This window comes from Typopeltis vanoorti, chromosome 3, assembly GCF_054136105.1.
Source record: "Typopeltis vanoorti isolate ZY-2024b chromosome 3, IOZ_Tvanoo_1.0, whole genome shotgun sequence".
NCBI classification, from domain to species: Eukaryota; Metazoa; Arthropoda; class Arachnida; order Uropygi; family Thelyphonidae; genus Typopeltis; species Typopeltis vanoorti.
In genome coordinates, this window is record NC_143551.1 from 69,589,490 (window position 1) to 69,610,344 (window position 20,855).

General features: G+C 34.7%; 1 protein-coding gene across 4 annotated transcripts in view; it reads right to left on the reverse strand.

Moving 5' to 3' along the window:
• Positions 1–292: 292 nt before the first annotated feature.
• Mi-2 (chromodomain-helicase-DNA-binding protein Mi-2 homolog) overlaps positions 293–20,855 on the reverse strand; it is a 692,327-nt gene continuing 671,764 nt past the window's right edge. For all 4 annotated transcript variants that reach the window (XM_090390662.1, XM_090390660.1, XM_090390659.1 and 1 more), the window contains one exon: positions 293–860. In XM_090390662.1, the coding sequence (XP_090246788.1) occupies positions 595–860 (266 nt within the window). In that variant the 3' untranslated portion in view covers positions 293–594. The remainder of the gene's footprint in view (positions 861–20,855) is intronic.

A 20,855-nucleotide genomic window follows, 5' to 3' on the forward strand; every position in this document is an offset into this window, starting at 1 on the left:
GGTGTTCCAACTAGTAGACAGAACAGAGAAACTTCTTTTTTTTTTTTTTTTTTTTTTTTTTCGCCTTAGCCATATATTAAATACAATGGGCGAAATTTGTAAAAAGGGACAGAATAGCACGCGGTAACAGGAATAAAATAGCGGACACATTAATACATTTAAGACAAATACAGGACAGACACATTGTATTCAACTTCAGCACATCTTTCTGATATAAACCAATAAATAGAATATGGAGGTTTCTTTGTGCACATGAATCGAATTATGCTCCAAGGCAATGAAAGACTGTCACTAAAGATATGCAAACTACATTTAATATTTCACAACATGACCAAGCCAGTTCAGTATCACAAGATTACAAGGGAACATACATACTGTAGTAACAGTATGGCAATGGGGAGGCATCTAAAGATACTAGTGTCATGTCACATGATTTTGCTGCCCCAAGTTACCATAATATACAGCTAGCACAATCTGAAGACTACCTCCCCCGTGTCGTTGATTCACTTCAGTTTCACACTGATCAACAGACTTCTTTGGTCCTGCAACAGTCTGTGACCTTCACAGAATTCCAAAATGCAAAGAGGGAACGAGCTATTTGGGTAAACTTGGCTGTGGTTGGACTGAATTGGGCTGCTGAGGAGTAGCAAAAGCTTGACTCTGGCCCTGTGGAGGACATCCACTTTGACTCATGGAATTCACGGAAGGCTGCGGATGCGGTTGGCCTGTCAACCTTGAAAGGATCCCTCGTTCTGACATTTGAATTCGCTGGGCTACTGGAGGAATGCGTGCTAATGTAGCAGGCAAACGACTAACATCGGATTTCATATCACTGAGCAATTCTTCTAACTGGTTGAGCACTGTAAACAAAAAGGATAAGTATTTTTATTTGCATAAAAATTATTATAAATTACTTATAAAATTTTTTTCTGAATCCCATCCATGAAAGTTTGTAAATTAATGTTACATTAGTATAGTGGGTGGGCTAAGAGTTGGATAATCTAAATTACAAAATTCACACAGTATTAAGTTCAATGCAAGGAAATAAAGCTTATACATTATTGACATCAAAACACAAACAGAATTCCCAATAGTAAAACATCCCTGATTATCTCAAAAGCCATTCACAAGTAAAAGTATCATGCCTAAATACAAACCATAAGAGACAGACACCAGCCATATTAAACATGGTCAACTCTCACTATAGCAAACTACAGGACCATAACAAACTATTCCTGTGGTCGTTCTAAGAGAGCAGTAAGAGTCATTAAGAAAGATTATGTTGTTAAGCACTGCACATAAATATTGCAAATAATTATAACATTTATTTCATTTTTATTAAATAAACATTAAGTTTTTATTAAAGTTACACTGATTACTTTCAGTGTAATTGTTAAATAAGAAGCATTAGTTTAACATTAATTAGGTTAATACTGGTTAAACTAATAATTTAATAAATATTTAATTAGATTTTAAAGGACAGTTGGCAGATAGTTTGCTATACTGAATTTCTTTTCTAGCATAACATTGCCTACAGGAATAAATTTAATAGTAATAAGACTTTTTTTAGTCGTATGCAAGTATGTTTCTTAGTGGCAATGTTAAACTAATGCTTCTTATTTATTGATTAGATTGGGAGCAATCAGTGTAACATATTAATAAAAACTTAATGTTTATTACAAAATTAAATAATATACCTTATAACCACTTTGCAACATTTATATACAATGCTTAACAACATATAATCTGCTTTCTTAATGACTTGACTCATGCTTTCTTACAACTATAAAAGATTGTGGCATGCAATCCTATAGCTTCAAGCATCTCTCTCTCTCACTCACACACACACACACACACACACACACACACACACACACACACACACACACACACACACACACACACACACAAAGATAACTGCTAAGCGATGTTATCCTTATAATGACCAGTATTCAGATAATACTGGTCAGTATGGGAATACAACTATGTTTAACATTTTTAGTGACAGACTGTGATCCCAATTTAAACCAAACCCCATCTATTAAGATATTGCAGAAAATGGAGTTGATCTAGTGTAACCTGAAGACATCACAATGCAAATAGCAAAATAGCATTTGCTGACAAGAATGATAGCCAGTATCTTCATGCTGACAGATCTTGCAAATGTATTGAGAGAAAAGAATATGGCTTATTTTGATTGTTAGTTTTTATGACAATCCAGTTCACAAAAGGTTGTAAACCAATAGCTTATTAACCCCTTAACGCACTCAACCGAGTTAACTCGGGTCCAAGAAACTGAATTTTTTCTCGAGTTAACGTGTGACCTGCACACTCGAGTTAATACATGTGACCGTGAATTTTGGTTTCACATATAAATACAACTGAATATACACGCTAGACAATTTTGTGCCTATTTCCTTTCAGCCGAGAAAAGTTGCCAACGGCATGTATCATCTATTTCATTTTGGTTTGCACATTTTTTGTCTATGATTATTTCTTTGAGCTTTTTTTTTTTGATGATCAATTGATTCAACGTGTTTTGGATGAAACAAATAGATATGCGAGGAGTCGTAACCATGGTAAAGAAAAGACTTCTTGGTATGACACAAATCCAAATGAAATCAGAGTATTTTTGGCTGTTGTACTTTTGCAAAGCAAAATAAGAAAACCGGAATACCGTCATTATTGGACAAAAAATTCATTATCATATACACCATTTTTTCCGGATTGTATGAGCGGGAAACGCTTCGAGGCCATAAAACAATTTCTATATTTTTCAAATAATGATGAATTTGATCCAGCAAATCACCCTCGACCAAAACTCAACAAAATCTGGCCAATTTATGAAGATTTGAATAGAAAATTTGGCAATTCGATTACGCCAGAGAAATTGGTGACTATTGATGAAAGTTTATTGCTTTATAAAGGTCGGATGGATGTGATGGATGCAATACATTCCTTTCAAAAGAGCCAGATTCTGCATAAAAACATACTTATTATATGAATCGCAAAGTGGATAAGTCTATAATTTTATAATCTATACTGGCAAGAATACCATTCTGGACAGAGATTTTAGCAATCTTCCAGTGTCTTTGCAAGTAGTAATGACTTTGATGAAACCTTTATTGAATAAAGGTTATTGTTTGACTATGGACAATTTCTATAATTCACCTGGATTAGCGGATCTATTGATAATAAATAAGACTGATGTTTATGGAACATTACGCGTGTCACGAAAAGAAGCACCCAGCGAATTGAAGAATAAAAAATTGAAAACTGGAGAAGTAATTGGTTTTCAGAGAGGGAAAGTGTGTGTAATGAAATGGAAGGACATGAAGGATATCTCCCTTATCTCTACCATTCACACTACTTCAACGGTAGATATAGAGACGCGCAAAGGAAGAATGAAAAAATCGAAACTTGTGTTGGATTACAACAATACCATGGGTGGTGTGATCGCGTTGATCAACACCTGTCTTCATATGTTGTACCCAGAAAGAGAGGCAAGTATTATAAAAAGATTTTCTTTCATCTCTTAGACCTGGCACTGTGGAACGCTTTCATGCTTTACCAAAAATCTAGCAGTAAGATGGATTCACTTGATTTTTGCCTCAAAGTAATCGAACTCTCCATTGAAAAATATAAAACTACAAGAAATGGACGTCCATGAAATGTCCCAACACCACTGAGATTATCTGCACGACATCCATCTTTCATACCACCAACAGAAAAGAAAGAAAATCCAACTCGCCAGTGTTTCCTCTGCTCAAGAAAACAGAATGAACACAATAAAAGGGTTTGCAAAGTAACAAGATACAGTCAACCCTCCTATAATGCAGTACTCTTATAACACGGTTTCCATATAATGCGGAGCCAAAATTGCGACAGCCCTCCTATAACGCGGTACTCTTATAATGCAGTTTCCGTTCAACAACATTCCATCAACTTAATTGGTTTAAGAAGATTCTCTATAGCATGAATTTATCTATGTGTTAAATTTTTACAGTTGAAATTAACGGGGAAGTCCCTTCTTTTTGGTGAAGGTACATCACCATTTTCCAATTTCAGTTATCAGGGAATTCCCCTATAAGCGAAGAAACGATGCGAGATTGTTCACAGTGCTCTGTTTTAATGCTTAAAATAGACCGTATGATTGGCTGTTGTGTATTTGCATGAATTTTTTTATCCAATAGCGCTGCCGAACTTTTGCTGTTGCAACCACCCACTTTGTCATCAATTTTAAGCGCAACTTAGTAGGAAACTGTCTGTAAATCCATGCAGACGTACATATCACGATTAGTGTTCAATAAAGTGCCGTTTGCTCGCTTAATTTGTGTTATCGTAATTGGACAACATTACACAATACTGTAGGTAATATTTTTTATTTGTTGTAATATAATAATAATTAAATAATTATTAACCCCAGGTTTGCATAATGTCAGACACAAAAGAAACAAGAAAACAGTTAAAAAGAAAGTTTATATCTCTTGAGGACAAAATCCAAATTTTAAATCGTTTAAAGGGTGGTTCCCATATAACGCGGTACGAATCAATCTGATTCATACTAATTCTGAGTTTCTTATAGCGCGGTTTCCATATAACGCGGTATACAGTTTCCATATAACACGGCACGAATTAACCTGGTTTGCACGTTAAATCTGAGTTTCTTATAACGCGGTTTCCATATAACGCGGTACGAATTAATCGCGTTATAGGAGGGTTGACTGTATATGTGTACTGACTGTTTACTAACTCGGTTTAGCGAAGTAGATGCAGTTTAGTTACCTTTTTTTTGCAAAAAGAGACATTTTTTGTTTTTTTCCAAGATTTGTTAATGTTCCAAAATTTGTTTTGTGTATAAAGAAAATAAAGAATAAAAAAACTGGCGGAAAAACGACTGCTTTCTGATTTTTAATTGGTGCGTTAAGGGGTTAATACACTGGGTGGACTTAAGAGTTAAGATAATCTGGGAATCCAGGTCTAGAGACCAAGCATGTTTTTAAACCCACTTCATGCCTTCAATATTAGCAGAGTAGGAGTTTCACACCTGGCAGTGAAAATCATCTATCCCTAAAGAATTCACAAGCATCCATGCCCCAGCAGGATTTCAGCTGATGCTGGAGGTTAGAAAATGGAGATGTTGTCCACTTGGCAAACCAGCCTGGCAAGAAGGCATCACTGTGATCTATGAATAGAAATCATCTGCTTTGATCCAGTGACAACTATTCAGTTTAATGGCACTTTGATTAACATGTTAGCATAGGCATAACTCATATGCATTTACACTGGTTTCCATAAATTAAGGAACAAAGAGAAAAATCACAATAATTCAAAAATTCTATGATGAATTTTAATGAATTAATGAAAAGCAGTATGATATTAGATGCAAAAGAAACACCCACAAAAATTGTAAATAAATAGTTTAATTCAATAACAAATGGGTACATGAAAACAATGGTCAAAACCAAGAGGTCAAAATGCCTCAATAAGGGATGTGGTTACCTGTTACAGCAATACAGTGCTCATGATGCTTCATACTGTTTATAATGGCATCCAGGAGCACAGTTTGAAATAGTAACCATTGCTCCTGCTAAAGCTCTCCTAACCCCTCAAGGTTTTGGGGATACAGTTACTTGAAAAAAAAAAGCAATTCATCAAAAGGTAGCTCCTTGAAACTATACTGAATTTCCTTTCTAGAGGAATTCATCAAAAAATGAATTATAAGGCATGTGGAGTTTGTTTATCAAAAACAACTTTAGTTTTTATTGGATTCATTGTGATACTGTTGAAGCTTACCTACATATTATTCTCCTTCTATATTTTCTGTGGATGTGTGCATCAAGCTCATTGTTTTTTTTTTTAATATTTGTTTTAGTCTGGATGTGTATACATCTTTTTCATAAATATGTAAAATATTTATGGAAAAGATGATGCAAAAAATAATTTACCTGAGAACAAAAATGAAATTTTTTCCAACCACTTAACTTGAGACCTCCATATTTATATAAACTTTAAAACCAGTAGAAAATAAGACAAAGAGTAGAAATATGTAACATATAGAGGCCTCAAGGGAATAATTAAAATCTTTCCATTTTGAAAAGTATGTACAAATTTTTCCTCCTCCTGCTTTTTTTCAGTGCTTAGAATGTAGTCCATCATACAGTAACAGAGTTCAAAAGTTCTTACAATTAAAAAAGAGTTGGGATCACTGATTAAATCACAGGAATAAGTTGTGAATATCCACATTTCTGTTTGTGAGAATTATTTTAAAGAGGCTTTGCTTTATAGTGATATTCAAGCACTGTCCCCAGGACCTTATTCCAAGGTAAAATCCTACAGGCATTACTTTCAAATGATGACATCCCTAGAGGTACTAATAAAAATATATGAAACATATCCTATATATACAGTAGAGATTGATTCAAAACCGATGCTAATTTTGAAGATTCCCAACTGCACCCCCACCCTCCCTGTTCCAGGAACTAAATTATAAATAACTACTCTTTGTCTTATTTCTACTGGTCTGAAAGTTTTCAGAGTTAATTTGAAATCTATCACTTCATTTTACTGCTGTTTTGAAAAAAATTAAATAAAAAAAAAATTGTTGGGCATTGAAGCAAGTGCTTCTAAAACAAGACCATTTTTTTACAATCTATTTCAAATACTACCTTCTTTTTCATGAGTTGTTCAGACTCATGAAAAAGAATATATGTTCACTATATAAAAATCATTTATACTACACAAAAAAGGAAAGTTTAGTTTGGAGTTAGTTTTTTTTTTAGTTATTTATAATTCAGTTCCTGAAGCAGGCATGGTGGAGAATGTAATTGGATGTATCTTAAAAATGAGCATAAATTCGGAATCAATCTATAATAATAATTATTATTATTAAGAGAGACTTCCAAGGAGTCATGGACTTGTCAAGGGAGGCCACATACTACATGCACTAGCTTATTCTACTTATTCTTGAATTCATTCACATACAACATCCAATGGCAATCCAATCCAATCACGCACCACCCTATAGAGAGAAAAATCTAGCCCTTACCTCCTTCTTAGAGGTATTCATTCTCAGTTTCCAAGGATGTCTTCTTGTCCTTTCCCCCACTCTTCATAAAATGAAAAATTCCATCAACTGAAATCCTGTATGATGATCCTTTCAGAAGTTTGTAAGTCTCAATCATATCACTCCTCTTTCTCCTGTTTGCTAGTGTCTGCAGTCTACAAATTCTTAGTCTGTCTACATAATCAGTATTCCACAATCCTGATATCATTTGCAATCTCTCCACTGTATCAGAATCCCAGCAGAAACCAGACCTGTGCACAATAATCCAAGGCCTTAAAGAGGCAAAATGACATCCTTATCTTTCAATGTGAATGTTAATTTCAGCATTGTAATTATCTTTTAAGTTGTATTTGCAATCTTTGCTACATGGCCTCTGAACTTGCTATCCAGTAATACTACATTAGTTTCTACATAATCCCACCAATATAATACCACACTGGATATATAATCATGCCAAAGTGCATGACTTTACATTTACTGACAATGAACTAACTGATATCCATTTTCCCATGCCCACAATTCCAGCCTATTCAAATCATTCTGCAAGTACTGAATATATCAACCACATTCCTGGTAGAGCCTCTGCTACTAATGGCTCGCAAAAAGTTAAGCAAGTTTGAGTGCAATTAGTAGCTGGAAGGGAATCAATCATTCGATGCTGTTGGCACATTCTCCCTTGATGAGTCTTTGGACTCCCTGGAGGTGTCACATAATAATAATATCTTTGTATCATCAGCAAACAGCTGTATGTTGCTTGTCAAATCCTTCCCAATATCATTAATGTACAAATTGAATAACAGTGGACAATGACTGATCCTCATGGAACACCACTAGTTACCTTAAATCTTGCAGACTCACATCCCTATACCAAAATTTGATATCTGTCAGAGCCATCCTCTTATCTATGCTAATATTTTATAATCAAAACCCATATTCTCCAATTTATACAACAGTCTTCCATGCTGTATTCTGTCAAAAGCCTTAGCAAAATCCAAAAGTAATGTATAGGATATGTTTCATACATTTTCACCACATCCCAGTCTATAATAGCTAAACAATGGATATTATTTAGCATCCTATAAATAGTACAAATCATCTGTTGCAGTTTTAAGCTAAAGGTGAAAGCACCTTAGACTCTATTATTAAAAAAAATAAAATAAAATAAAAAATCAGAAAGTGAGTAATCATGAAGTGAGTAATCCTTATAATGGTAACTTTCAAGAAAGAAAGAAAAATTAAATCATATTTATTTCAATAAATTTTATTTTAAAACATTGTTTTCTATAAATATTTTGGTATGACTCCAATGAATAGAAATCTCTTCAGCTTCCTTACCATGACGCTCAACGAAATTACTTTATTTTAAGCAATACATATAATTGCATATAATTGCAAGTGGGGAATAAACAAGAAATAACTGACTGAGATCACAAAAAAAAAAAAAAAAAAGCGTAAAATTCTAACATAATGCAAGAGGGAAAATAATTTCTGCAATACTGGCAGTAAAATGAAATAAATATAAATTATCTTGTATTATCAAAAGGTTCAAAAAAATTATTAAAGATCAAAGAAACAAAAGAAATCTGGATGAATGAAAAATATAAAGAAATAGAATTTCTACAGGAAAAAAACAGGACAATTTTAATCTACACAAAAAGCTGAAAGAGACCTTGGGTATATTTAAGAAAAACAACAACAACTATGTATTCTTCAAAACAAAAAAGGAGAAATAATATCCAAAAAGGATGATAAAATACAAGAATGGATGAAATATGTAGAACTCTTTACTGATAACAGACAAAATCCAGAAAATACTAATGATGGAAGGTCCATGCATTCTAAGATCAGAGGCAGACTATGTGCTGAACTCAGCTAAAAATGGTGAAGCCTTAGGTCCTGATAGAATACCAGCAGAAATAGTAAAGTTATTAGAAAGCGACAATATTACTATATCCGTAAAGCTGTTTAACAAGATCAACAATACAGGCATAATCCCTCATGACTAGTTAGTCGACCTTCATCATGATACCTGAAAAAAGCAAATGCAAAAACTTGTGATGACTATAGAATGATCAGTCTAATGAGTCGTGTTCTCAAAATGTTTCTGAAAATAATTCAAAAAAGAATATACAGAACATGTGAAGACACCATCAGTGATACCCAATTCAGCTTTAGAAGACATTTGGGAACGAGAGAGGCTCTTTTCTGTTTTCAAATCTTATTCCAAAAATGTAGTGACCAAAACAAGGAAGTATTCATTTGCTTCATCAACTTCAAGAAAATAATTGACAAAATCCAAAATACTAAAATGACTGAATTATTAAAAAAAATAATTGAATTAGATGGTAAAACAACAGGATCATCAAAAACTTATATTGGAACCAAAAGGCATTTGTTCAAGTTGATGATATTATTAAAGACTCCATTAATATCAAACGAGGAGTAAGGCAAGGATGTGTACTATCACCTCTCGTTTTTAACATATACTCAGAAGCCATATTTCAAAAAATCTTAAAAGGAAGAGAGGAAGGGACGAATGTAAATGGTGAAATCATCAATTAACATCTGATATGCTGATGACACAGCTCTCCTGGCTGACAATATTCAGGATCTTCAAAATTTTCCCAAACTAGTGAACGAAGAGAGTGAAAAATGTGATTAAGAATAAATATCACTAAAACTAAATTCATCGTCATAGCAAGAAACCAACTTTTAATTCAGCACTTTCTTTAAATGGGAAACAAACAGAAAGAGTGACAAAATTTAAATATCTGGGATGATGCTGGTTCAATGAAGAATGCAATCCAGAAATAGAAATAAAAGTTAGAATTGAAATGGCAAGAGAATATTTTTTCCTGATGAAATAACACTGTGTAACTGCAATTTAAATTCAGAGCTTAGAGTATGCATAGTTAAATGCTATGTATGGTGCAGAAACTTGAGCCTTGAAGGCAACATCGATAAAAAAAACATGAAGCCTTCGAGATGTAGTTATACAGATGATTGTTAAAAATCCCATGGACAGCAAAAATGTTCAATCAGGAAGTACTGGAAAACAAATGAGGAAATCACATAAACTTTTAGATACCATAAAAAGAAGAAAAACTGCATATCTTGTTCACCTACTTCGTAATGAAAAAAATAAGATACTTCAATTGATTATAAAAGGGAAGATAAATAGAAGAGGACAAGGAAGACAAAGAAAATCTTGGCTGCAGACATCAGACAGAGTGGCATGAGCTCTGAGAGACTGTTCAGAGTGGCTGAGGATCGCTCAAAATTTGCCAAGGTGGTCACCGGCTTCTGATAGAAGATGGCACTCAAAGAAGAAGAAGATGATCACATTCAATCCCTGTAACTACATCATCTGCTGTTAGCCATGTCTCACTAATGCCTATAACGTTTGGCGAGGTTATAGGCATTAGTGCTAACCAATGCCAAAACTCCCCTTCCTTATTGCTAGCATTAGTATACAGAACTGATATATCCTCTTAGGCTCCCAATCACCTTTACATCCTGAACTGACTACCTGAATTCACCAATTCAGTTTTAGTTAGAACTGGCTCACTTTTATTAGAAAAATTTCACAAAGAAGTTTTGAAATATTATGCATGATGAATTGCATTTGAATGGTTTTGGAGTTAGATGTTGGAAAAAAGTTTCAGTGAGACTTTGGAAATGCATAAACAGAGAAACTAGAGATATTTGAGGGGGAGAGGCAATCACACAAGTGTCTGACCACCCATGAGAACAAATGAGTGTGAATAGATGGGTACAGTTTCCCAGGTTTCAAATTTGAGTGAAACTGGTAATGACATTAGGCTCAAGGAGGATGTTGAAATGTATGTACATGAATGATTTAAGTATCAAAAATAAAGGAGATGGGTTTTTGGCATTGGTCAGCTCAATTAGCCAAAAATTATCATAATCAGCAAGACTGGGTTGACAGAGAATGAGTTACAGGGATAAAATGTAAAGGGATATTATATTTTCAGAGAAAAACAGGTCAGGAAAAGGAGGGGGGGATATCATTAATGATAGCTGAAGAACTTAAACCAACAAAAAGAGAAGATAAGGAAGATTGTAGATTTGAGGGAGATAGTTCATTTCAGGCTGTCCAGTGTGAGACGAGGCAAATAGGAAAAAATATATTATTGGGTGCTGCTATAGACCTTGAATATTGTCTATATATCAGAGGAAGATGTGGATGTCATGCACTGGCAGATTAACATGAGTGAAGTACAAGCAATTATCACAGGAGACTTCCACTGTAGGGATATAGATTGGAGGAAGGGGCACATAGCAAGATGTAAATGGAATTTATGCAGTTACTTAGGGATAAGTACAGTTGACCCTTGAACAATGCAGGAGTTAGGGGGTGCTGACCCCCACACAGTTGAAAATCCGCATAAAACTTTTGAGTCCCCAAAACTTAACTACTAATAGCTTACTGTTGACTGGAAGCCTTATTGATAACATAAACAGTCGATTAACACATATTTTGTATGTTATATGTATTATACACTGTATTCTTACAATAAAGTAAGCTAGAGAAAAGACATTTACAGTACTGTAGTGTATTTATTGATACCGTAAGTTTACATCATCTGTTTACAAGATTAATCATCTCTCTGTCTGTCTGTCAGTACCTACATCAATATTGTCTTATATGATACAAAACGCTGCAGATGTTATATGTATTACTAACACTAGACCTCAAAAATGAAAAAAAAATTGTGTAAAATAAATTGACATTTATTTACAAGCATAACGATTCATGCATTGATAATAAAGAAGAAGCAATATGATTGCTTTGTGGTAGCCTAGCATATACACTAGTTTTTTATTTTTATTTTTTATGCTAATTAATTAATTAACAGTTAATTTTACAAAATTATGATTTAATACTGCATCATTACATTTGTTTACATTTCTCTTGACTGCAAATGGTGCCATGTACAGTCTGCAAGTTTTGATAAATTTTAACTTTTTATAATAGATTTGTGTATATTTTATGGTAATGATAAAATAGACTACTATCTACATGTATGTTATGCATTCATGACATACCTAACTTTTTCTTAAATTTTTCTAGGCTATGCAGTTTGTCTGCAAATTTTTTCAAATTGTCACAAATTTCCAAAAAATTTTCCAATATATTTATTGGAAAAAAATTTGCATATAAGTGGACACGCAGTTCAAACCTGTGTTCAAGGGTCAACTGTACTTGAAACAGCATGTGATGGAGGGGACCAGGAATGTGTGAGTGTTGGAAATGGTAATAGCATTAGAAGACCTACTTATAGCTATAGTAGCAACTCTACCTCCAATTTAGGAAAGTGACTAAGCTAATGCATCATTAACACAGAATTCTCAGTTAAGAAAGGGTTTATGTGGCTACAAAGTTAGTGATTATGACAAACTTCAGTGGCAGCTTTGAGCAGTGCCATGGAATAAGAAGATACAAGGAATGTCAGTAGTGCATGAGAAGTGGTCAGGAATTGTTGAAAGAGGAAGATCAGGAGGATAAACTGAGTATGGATTAAGTGGATGAATAGTAACATAAAGCAGGAGCTGAAAAAGAAGAAAGCATTGTGGAAAGAATATAAAGAAAAAGGTTATCAAGCATGCTCATCAGCAATACAAAGTGCAGGCAAGAAGGATAACTAATATGGTGAAGAAGGCTAAATCAGATTATACGAGAAAATTAGCTAGGTAGGCCAAAGTAAATCCAAAAGAGTTTTTTTGCTGCATAGCAAGTAAGAGAAAAAATGATAACTTTACTCAGGGCTGATGGAAGGAAAGTGACAGAAGCAGAAGAAATAGTTGCATTACTAAGTGATCACTTCACAAGGGTATATCATTCAGGTGGAGACTTTGCAGTTACTGATGTGAAAAATGAAGTGGATGAAATGGAGTTACTCAACATATTGAAAAATATCAATGTGGATACAGAAGTGGGACTGGATGGTATGTCAGCTTGTGCACTACAACAATGTGCAAGAGAACTGTTAGTGCCACTGATGAAGTTGTTTAATGTAAGTCTCAGCTCTGTCATGGTTCCAAGGGAATGGAAAGAGGGTAAAAGCTGCAGCTACCATTCCATAAAGGTAGCCGCAAGACTTCTAGAAGTAGCAAATTACAGACCAATTAGCTTCTCTGGAGTGGTGATTAAAGTATTGGAAAAGTTGGTTAAATGTAAAGTTCAGGAATGGGTCGATATGAATATGACACTTTATGGGGGGGGGGGAGTACAGCTTTGTAAAAGCTAAGTACTGTCTTAGTAATTTATTCACATTTTATAAAGTGAGAGCAGTACTGGATAAATGAAATATGATAGAATACCTCATGGAAAACTATTACATAAATTGGAGCAAAGCTGGTGACTGACAGACAGACAGACATCAGAGGATAGTGTATGGTGGAGTGGAATCAAGGTGAATGAGAGTAAAGTGTCACAGGGCTCACTACTCTTTAATTTGCACGTTAATGATATAGTGAAACATTTAAGGGGAGATATTCGACTGTTTGCTGACAATGCAAAACTTGATAGGTCAATAGTCGATAACAGATATCCTACGGGATGATTTAAGTAAATTGCAGTGTGGGAAAAGAATAATGGTTGTCAATTTAATGTTGCAAAATGTAAGATAATGCACTGTGGGATGAAAAGATTACATACTTTATATTGTACTGATGGTGCTAGATTACAAGAAATCGATGAGGCTAGAGATCTGGGAGTGCTGGTGGATAGTTTGAAGTTCAGAGGACATATTACAAAAGTTCGCAAAATAGCTCAAATGATTATTTTGAATGAAGAAGAACACACTGACAAGTAAAGAAAGCAGAGGTTGTTATCTCTCTTTAAAAGTTATGATTTGGCCACATCTTGACTATTGTGCATGGGTTTCATCTGGGTTTCTTGGAGATCAGGAGGTGGCAGGGCAGATTCAGCTGGTGATAGATCTGTGGAAAGCTTCTTATGAAGATAGACTGAAGGTGTGTGGTTGAAGAGTTTGACATGCAGATGAGAAAGGACATGATAGAAACTTATAAGTTACGAAAAGGATTCTATAAGATTGATACAAAAGAAATTATTCAACACATGGGGAGTAGAGGAAGTTGTGTAGGAGTGTATGGACTATGTTCTTTGCCTGGAGAGAGTGGTGAATGAGCAGAATGGATTGCCAGAGGTAGTTGTGAGTGCCCCAATACAAGAGATCTGACAGGTATTGTGTGAATAATGGTTAGTGTGAGTCTCACATGACGAGTCTTTTGACTCCATGGAGATATTCATATAATAATAAAAATAATAAATTTAATAAGTGTCCTTTTCATGGATATTAGAGGAATAATAACGTGTCTGGTTCTCTCCATATCAGAGCATACCTGATACCACTGTAGAGAAAATCAGGACTCATCTGTAAACAATACTGATCCCCATTGGTCTGGGGTCCAGATGATGTTTCCACTGGAAATGGGCAAGCAGACTACTAGTCGCCTAGCATTCAGATCACCTTCATGAAGTCTTCTCCACACAGTGGAAGCAGATACCAATTCTTGTAGTTGGTGTGAGGTTATATTGTAGATAATTTGGGGTTAACACTCCTGTTATGGTGTGCAGATAATCAGATATTTTTCAATTACTGTGGTTGTAGTAGGTGACCAATGTCTTCTTTCACTTTATCTTCAGGATGTGTTAAATTGACTGTTGGAATTGGTTCTACAGTCTGTGAAACATGGAATGACTCACATGCAACCATCTGGCTACCTCCAACTGAATTGATCAGTTAAATGATGTCTTGCAGCCATACCTAAGAATTTTGCTGTAACAAAATGCTTTGTTCTCACTCCAGAGATGAAATGGAAAACATTCCAAAATGCCCACTTTTATGCCATGGCTCATTGGCATATGCCATTAATTGAGTGACTTTCACATGTCCCCCCCCCCCCCAAATTATTGCTCTTTTTCTCTTCGTTCCTTAATTTATGGAAAGCAGTGTATAATGGATATACAGAAGTATTTTTTCCCAGGGGGGGAATCTCCAAATAAACTCCAGATTAAGAATTCTAACTTCCAAGAGTATTATTTAACAGAAAATGCATCATCCCACACTATTATCTGCTGTCTTTCCTTTTCTATTCTGCTCACTCTCTATGCCAGATGACCATTACAGTCACAATTTTTGATCTAACTTTTTAATATAGAAAAGAAAATCTATCTTAAAAACTTTTAAGATCTTTAATATTTTAAAATCAAATATCGTGTTGTGGATAGAAATACAAAGATTATTAGACCTGCAATCTATTACAAAACCATAAGGCTAAAGAAAGAGACAAAAGTGAGAAGGATTTATTATTCCAAGACTCCCATGTAACCAAAGACTCATTGTAGAAGATCCCACACAGCTCATCATACCATGCCTTAAATACATTCAAATTCTCTGCAGACACCCTGTTCTCAGGCAATGCATTTCGATCATTCACAACTCTCCATGCAAAAAACCTGCTTCTCACTCCCTCCTTATACAGTTTCCAGATATGACCTCTTGTTCTTTCTCACATCTTATGAAAAACCTTCTCTATCATATAATCCCGCTTCCTCTTATCCACTATTTTTTGGGTTGTATTTTTTTTTTTTTTGATTCACATAAAACTCTTAAGTTATCCCTCATTATATGTTAAGCCAGAAGAGATAAATAAGGAACAGAAGCATGCAATGGGAGATGAAAGACTTGGACTCCTTCCAGAACAAATTAACAGAGTAAGTGGTAACAGGATTTATCACCAGTTAATTAGGACATATCTGAATTCATTATTATAAGGTTTGGTCCTATATAAGTGCTGGCTTGCAGAACTTTTTTATTACTGTACCTTCAAATACAGGAGTAGGATCTACATATGAAAAGAAAGGAGGGAGTGATACAAGACATCTACCACCTAGGTCTATTTCGTATTTCCTCCAACTAGAGAAGGTAAGCTTTTGCAGTGGCAATACCTGCTGGAAACTCCAGAGCTCGGTTTGTGGAGGCTATAGCATGAGAAAATGGATTGACTTGACTATGACAAACTATATGTTGTGAACTAACAGCTCTTTATATATATTTAGTATTATTTATTTATTTATTATTTTTATTTTTTTTGAGATAAGTTGCTTCATATTTTCAGAATAACTGTTTAGTCATTATATAGATACATATGCACTTTAATAATGTTAGATTTCCACTTCATTCATCGTTAAATTTGTAAAATTTAATATGGAATTTAATAATTGGGCTAAGTATATGGATGTACAATTTAAAAAATGTATTAACATGCAGAACTACAAATGATCACCAACTGAGGAGAATAATAGGTTTGGTTCCATGGATTTAGGCAGGGCACGGAAAGCATCCCTAGAATTCAAAAAATAAATAATGCTGTACTAAAATGGATATGCAATCTTGTTAAGAGATTCTCAAGAAAAAGATGATGTGGAAGATATAGAGTGTGTGTGTGTAAGGATGGTGTCAAGTATGAAAATTATAACATGCAGGTCAGAAGAGTTACAAGCATTATATGGAAAGCTGTCCGAATATGAAAAGAAACTGACTTTACAAGCTAAAGAAGACAACCCAAAATAATTCTATTGATATACTGCAAGCAAAAGAGAATGAATGTGAGAGAATAACTCTAATGAATGAAGATGGTATGCAAGTATCAGGTGCAGAAGAGATTGTTCAACTAATACGTATCTGTTAAAAATATCAATATGGTTGATGTGGGGAAACATGGAGTCTAATGCTACCTCTATACTGAATGAAGAAACTATGTGTATGAGAAGGATGTACTAGAGCAGAGCTGAGCTGTTGTATAAACTGAATAAGAATTTGATGCTGATATCCCATCATAAGAATGATGGGATATCAGCAATACTGCTCCCACCCACGAAAGGTTTTTTGCAAACCTATAGTACATTTGGTACCATGGATAGGCTAAGGATTTTTTTTTCTCCTATTTTTCATCAATTTTATATATTTTTTACATAATTTGGAAACCTTGCTCTAGAGCCCAAACATGGAAGTTTTTCAAGCCACATCAAGCCTCCAAATGAGTGAAGCAGTGGTCATCCACTGGGCAATGAAATTCATCTCCAACCTAAAGACAATCACAACCATACATACCCATAGTGGGAATCCCAAAGCCTGATGCTTGGAAACTGGGTACGTTAACCACTTGGCCAAACCAGGTTGGCATGTTATTAAGGTCAGGTTTGAGCAACTTACATTCTATATTAATGTCACTGTTGAGTTAGACAAGGGGAATGGGTACACCAGACTTTTGATAGGATATAGCATGGAAAGCTGTATAAGTCATTGGAAGATTATAAACTATTAGTCTGGATAAGAGGATGGCTGACTGGCATATCAAAAAGGGGTGTATCAGGGGTGTGAGTTTGAAAAGTTTAAGGTGATCAGTAATTTACCACAGCGATCAGTCTTTGGTCCATTATTATTCAATTATTACATTAATGACATTGGAAAGGTTTTTGACAAGTGACATATCGCTGTTTGCTGATGGTGAGCAGGCGGGGTTATCAGGAATGTGACTAGGGATATTTGGAAATGGTTGTCAATTAGTAAATGTCAAATTATGTCCTTTGGTGTGATGACATATTATATTGAAAGGGCCATATACGATTACTAGTAGATAGAATTTTTCATTTTATGGAGAGTGTGGAGAGGTTGAAACAGCATCCATGGAAGTTTCGAATGAATGCAATCAAAAAAAGGGAAGAGAGCTAGATTTTTTCTTTCTAAGTTACATGGTACTCAGCATTCACTGTGTACAATTTATGGAGACAAAAAATGTTAGAGCAATTACTTTATTTATAATTAAGAAATAACACTCAATGCTTCTATATCAAGGTCATCAACAAGAAAACATACACATGAACACAACACTACACAAAAGTAAGCTAAATCTAACTGCTTTGTTAACTGTTTATGCTAGCCTGCCCTCTGGTGAAAAAATAATAATAAAAATAAAATACAGGATCCAGAATATTATGGCAGAACTCCAACAAAAAGACTGTAAAAATGCATTTGGATGTAGTTCCACTGTAATTCTTTTTAATCATCTGTATGTTACTTATTATGTATACAAAAGTATTTACTGATCTTATTTATATCATCATCATCAAATTCCTGACAGGTACCCTCAAGGGGTGTACAGGATATGATAGTACTATATGAAAAATTTACATCTTTACTAACTTCCTATCTACAATTTTCCTCCAAATCAGTCTGTTACGTCTCAGGACTCCAACATTATCAGATCTTATATTTCTATCATCTAAGGCACTTTGTACCATATCAATCCAACTATATCTTGGTCTTCCTCTGGGTCATTTTCCTGCCAACCTGGCAGAGAGCACTTGTTTTGCTAATCTTTCCTCACCCATTCTGTTTAAGTGACCATACCATCTGACATTAGCTCTGCTAACGCATTCCTGGAAGCTGACAATGTGAAATTCTTTCCTAATATTCTCGTTTTTAATATAATATTGCCATTGATGCCATCTGTTCACACATCTGTTCTTTCTCAGGACTCTCATATTTGTGGTCTCTAGTCTTTGGTCAAGTGTTTTACTTCTGACTCAGCTCTGAGATCCACAAGTTATAACTGGTTTGAACACAGCTAATTTAGTGTTCTGACTAATTTCTCTCTTATTATATATGAATTTATACAATTGACTTCCTATCTTTGATGATTCTGTTGTCTATTTTCATATTTAATTTACCATCTTCACTAAAAATCATGTACAAGTAGCTGAAATGTTTTACCTGTTCTATAGGTTCTCCATTCACAACGCAGTTGACATTTTCAACGATTCTACCTATTTTCATTATCTTTGTCTTTTTATTGCTGACCTTCATACCATATCTATTACAACAGTTATTCAATTTAGTCAAAGAATCTTGCAAACTTGTAGCGGATTTATTTAGAAGTATAACATTGTCCGCATAAAGCAAAGAGCTGATATTAACATCTCCAATTCTGATATCATTTTTAATACCACTTTCGTTCATAATGTGATCCACATAGATAATGAATAACAGAGGGGATAATGTACATCCTTCTCTCACACCAGATTTAACATTAAACCATTTTCCTGTAATTCCTTCAATTCTAACTGCTGACTTACAACTCAAATATAGACTAAGTATTGCTTGATATAATGCCCCATTGACACCATATAACTGTAGAGTATTGAATAGCTTCTCTCTTGGCACCTTCTCATATGCCTTTTCCAGATTGACAAAACTTAAAAACTATTTGTCATAAAGTGAAGATCTGATCCTGACAGCCTCTATTTGGCCTGAAACCAGCTTGTTCTTCACCAAGCTTTTCTTCCACAATTCTTCTCAACCGTTTCTCAAGTATACTGGCATAAATCTTGCCTGGAACACTCAGTAGAGAAATACCTCTGTAATTCTCATATTCAGTTTTATTTCCCTTTTTTTATATAAGGGTGCTATAAGAGCTCTACTCCAATCATCGGGAATTTGCATCTCTGTCCAGGCCTTTTGAACTGTGCAGTGCAGCCACTGTAAGACTTTTATACCACCATACTTCAGCATTTCTGGTCGAATATCATCTACTCCTACTGCCTTTCCACATTTCAAGCCTTTGATGGCTTTTTCTACTTCGAGTATGGATATGTATTCCTGACTGTGTGCCTGTTGAGTGTTTTTTACCACTATGCTATCACTGCTTGTTTCATTTAGCAATTTTTCGAAGTAATTACTCCATACTTCAAGGATATCTTTTTCTCCCATTTTCATGCCACCTTTATCATTTCTAACTCCTTTTACAGCACTCTTTCCTCCATTTCTAAGCTTCTTCAACAACCTCCAGAATATTTTGCCACCTGCTTGATATTTATTTTCTTAGTTTGTACCAAAGTCCTCCCATGACTTTTGTTTAGCTAGTTTTACACAGTATTTAGCTTTCTTACATTTGTCTCTGTATTCTCTAAGAGCACAAGGTGACTTATTTGCCAGGAACTTTTGATATGCTTTCTTCTTTTCCTTCACTGCCTCTTTAACTTCCTGTGTCCACCATGGAGTTCTGATTTTTCTATCCTTGCAGACAACCTCACCACATGCCTCTCTGGCTGAATCAATCAGGGTTTTCTTCAAGGCTTACCACTGAATCTCCAAGGTTTGATTCCTGTTCTCAAACTCTTTCATTTTTTTATTCAATTAAGTATGTGTATTTTATTCTACAGTTCACATCTAAGAGTTGTTCAACTTTTATTCGCTTTAAAACTTTCTTACATGTTATTCTTTACAATATGAAATTCAGTTTTATCCTGCTCAAGACTAAATAGTGATCACTTCCAATTTCAAATCCTCTGTACACTCTGGTGTCCTGCACCAGGGAGAAAACATCACTATCAACAAGAACATAGTCAATGAGACTTTTCTTATTCCTTGCCTCTTCTCTCCATGTGAATTTGTGCACATTTTTATGTTGGAACATGGTGTTAGTAATAACCAGTCCATGTCCTGAGCAGAAATCCATCAGGTATTTGCCATTATTGTTAGCTTTGTTCTTTTCTCCAAATTTTCCAAAAATATTTTTGTATGTCTGACAATCATTTCCTATTCTGCTATTCAGATCCCCAACATGGACCAACTTTTCCTTTTTCATTGTGTCAGGCTTTTTCTAAAGCATCAAAAAATTCCTCCACTTCTACCTTAGGAGAACCTGCTGTGGGACCTTAGGCACAAATAAGTCTCAT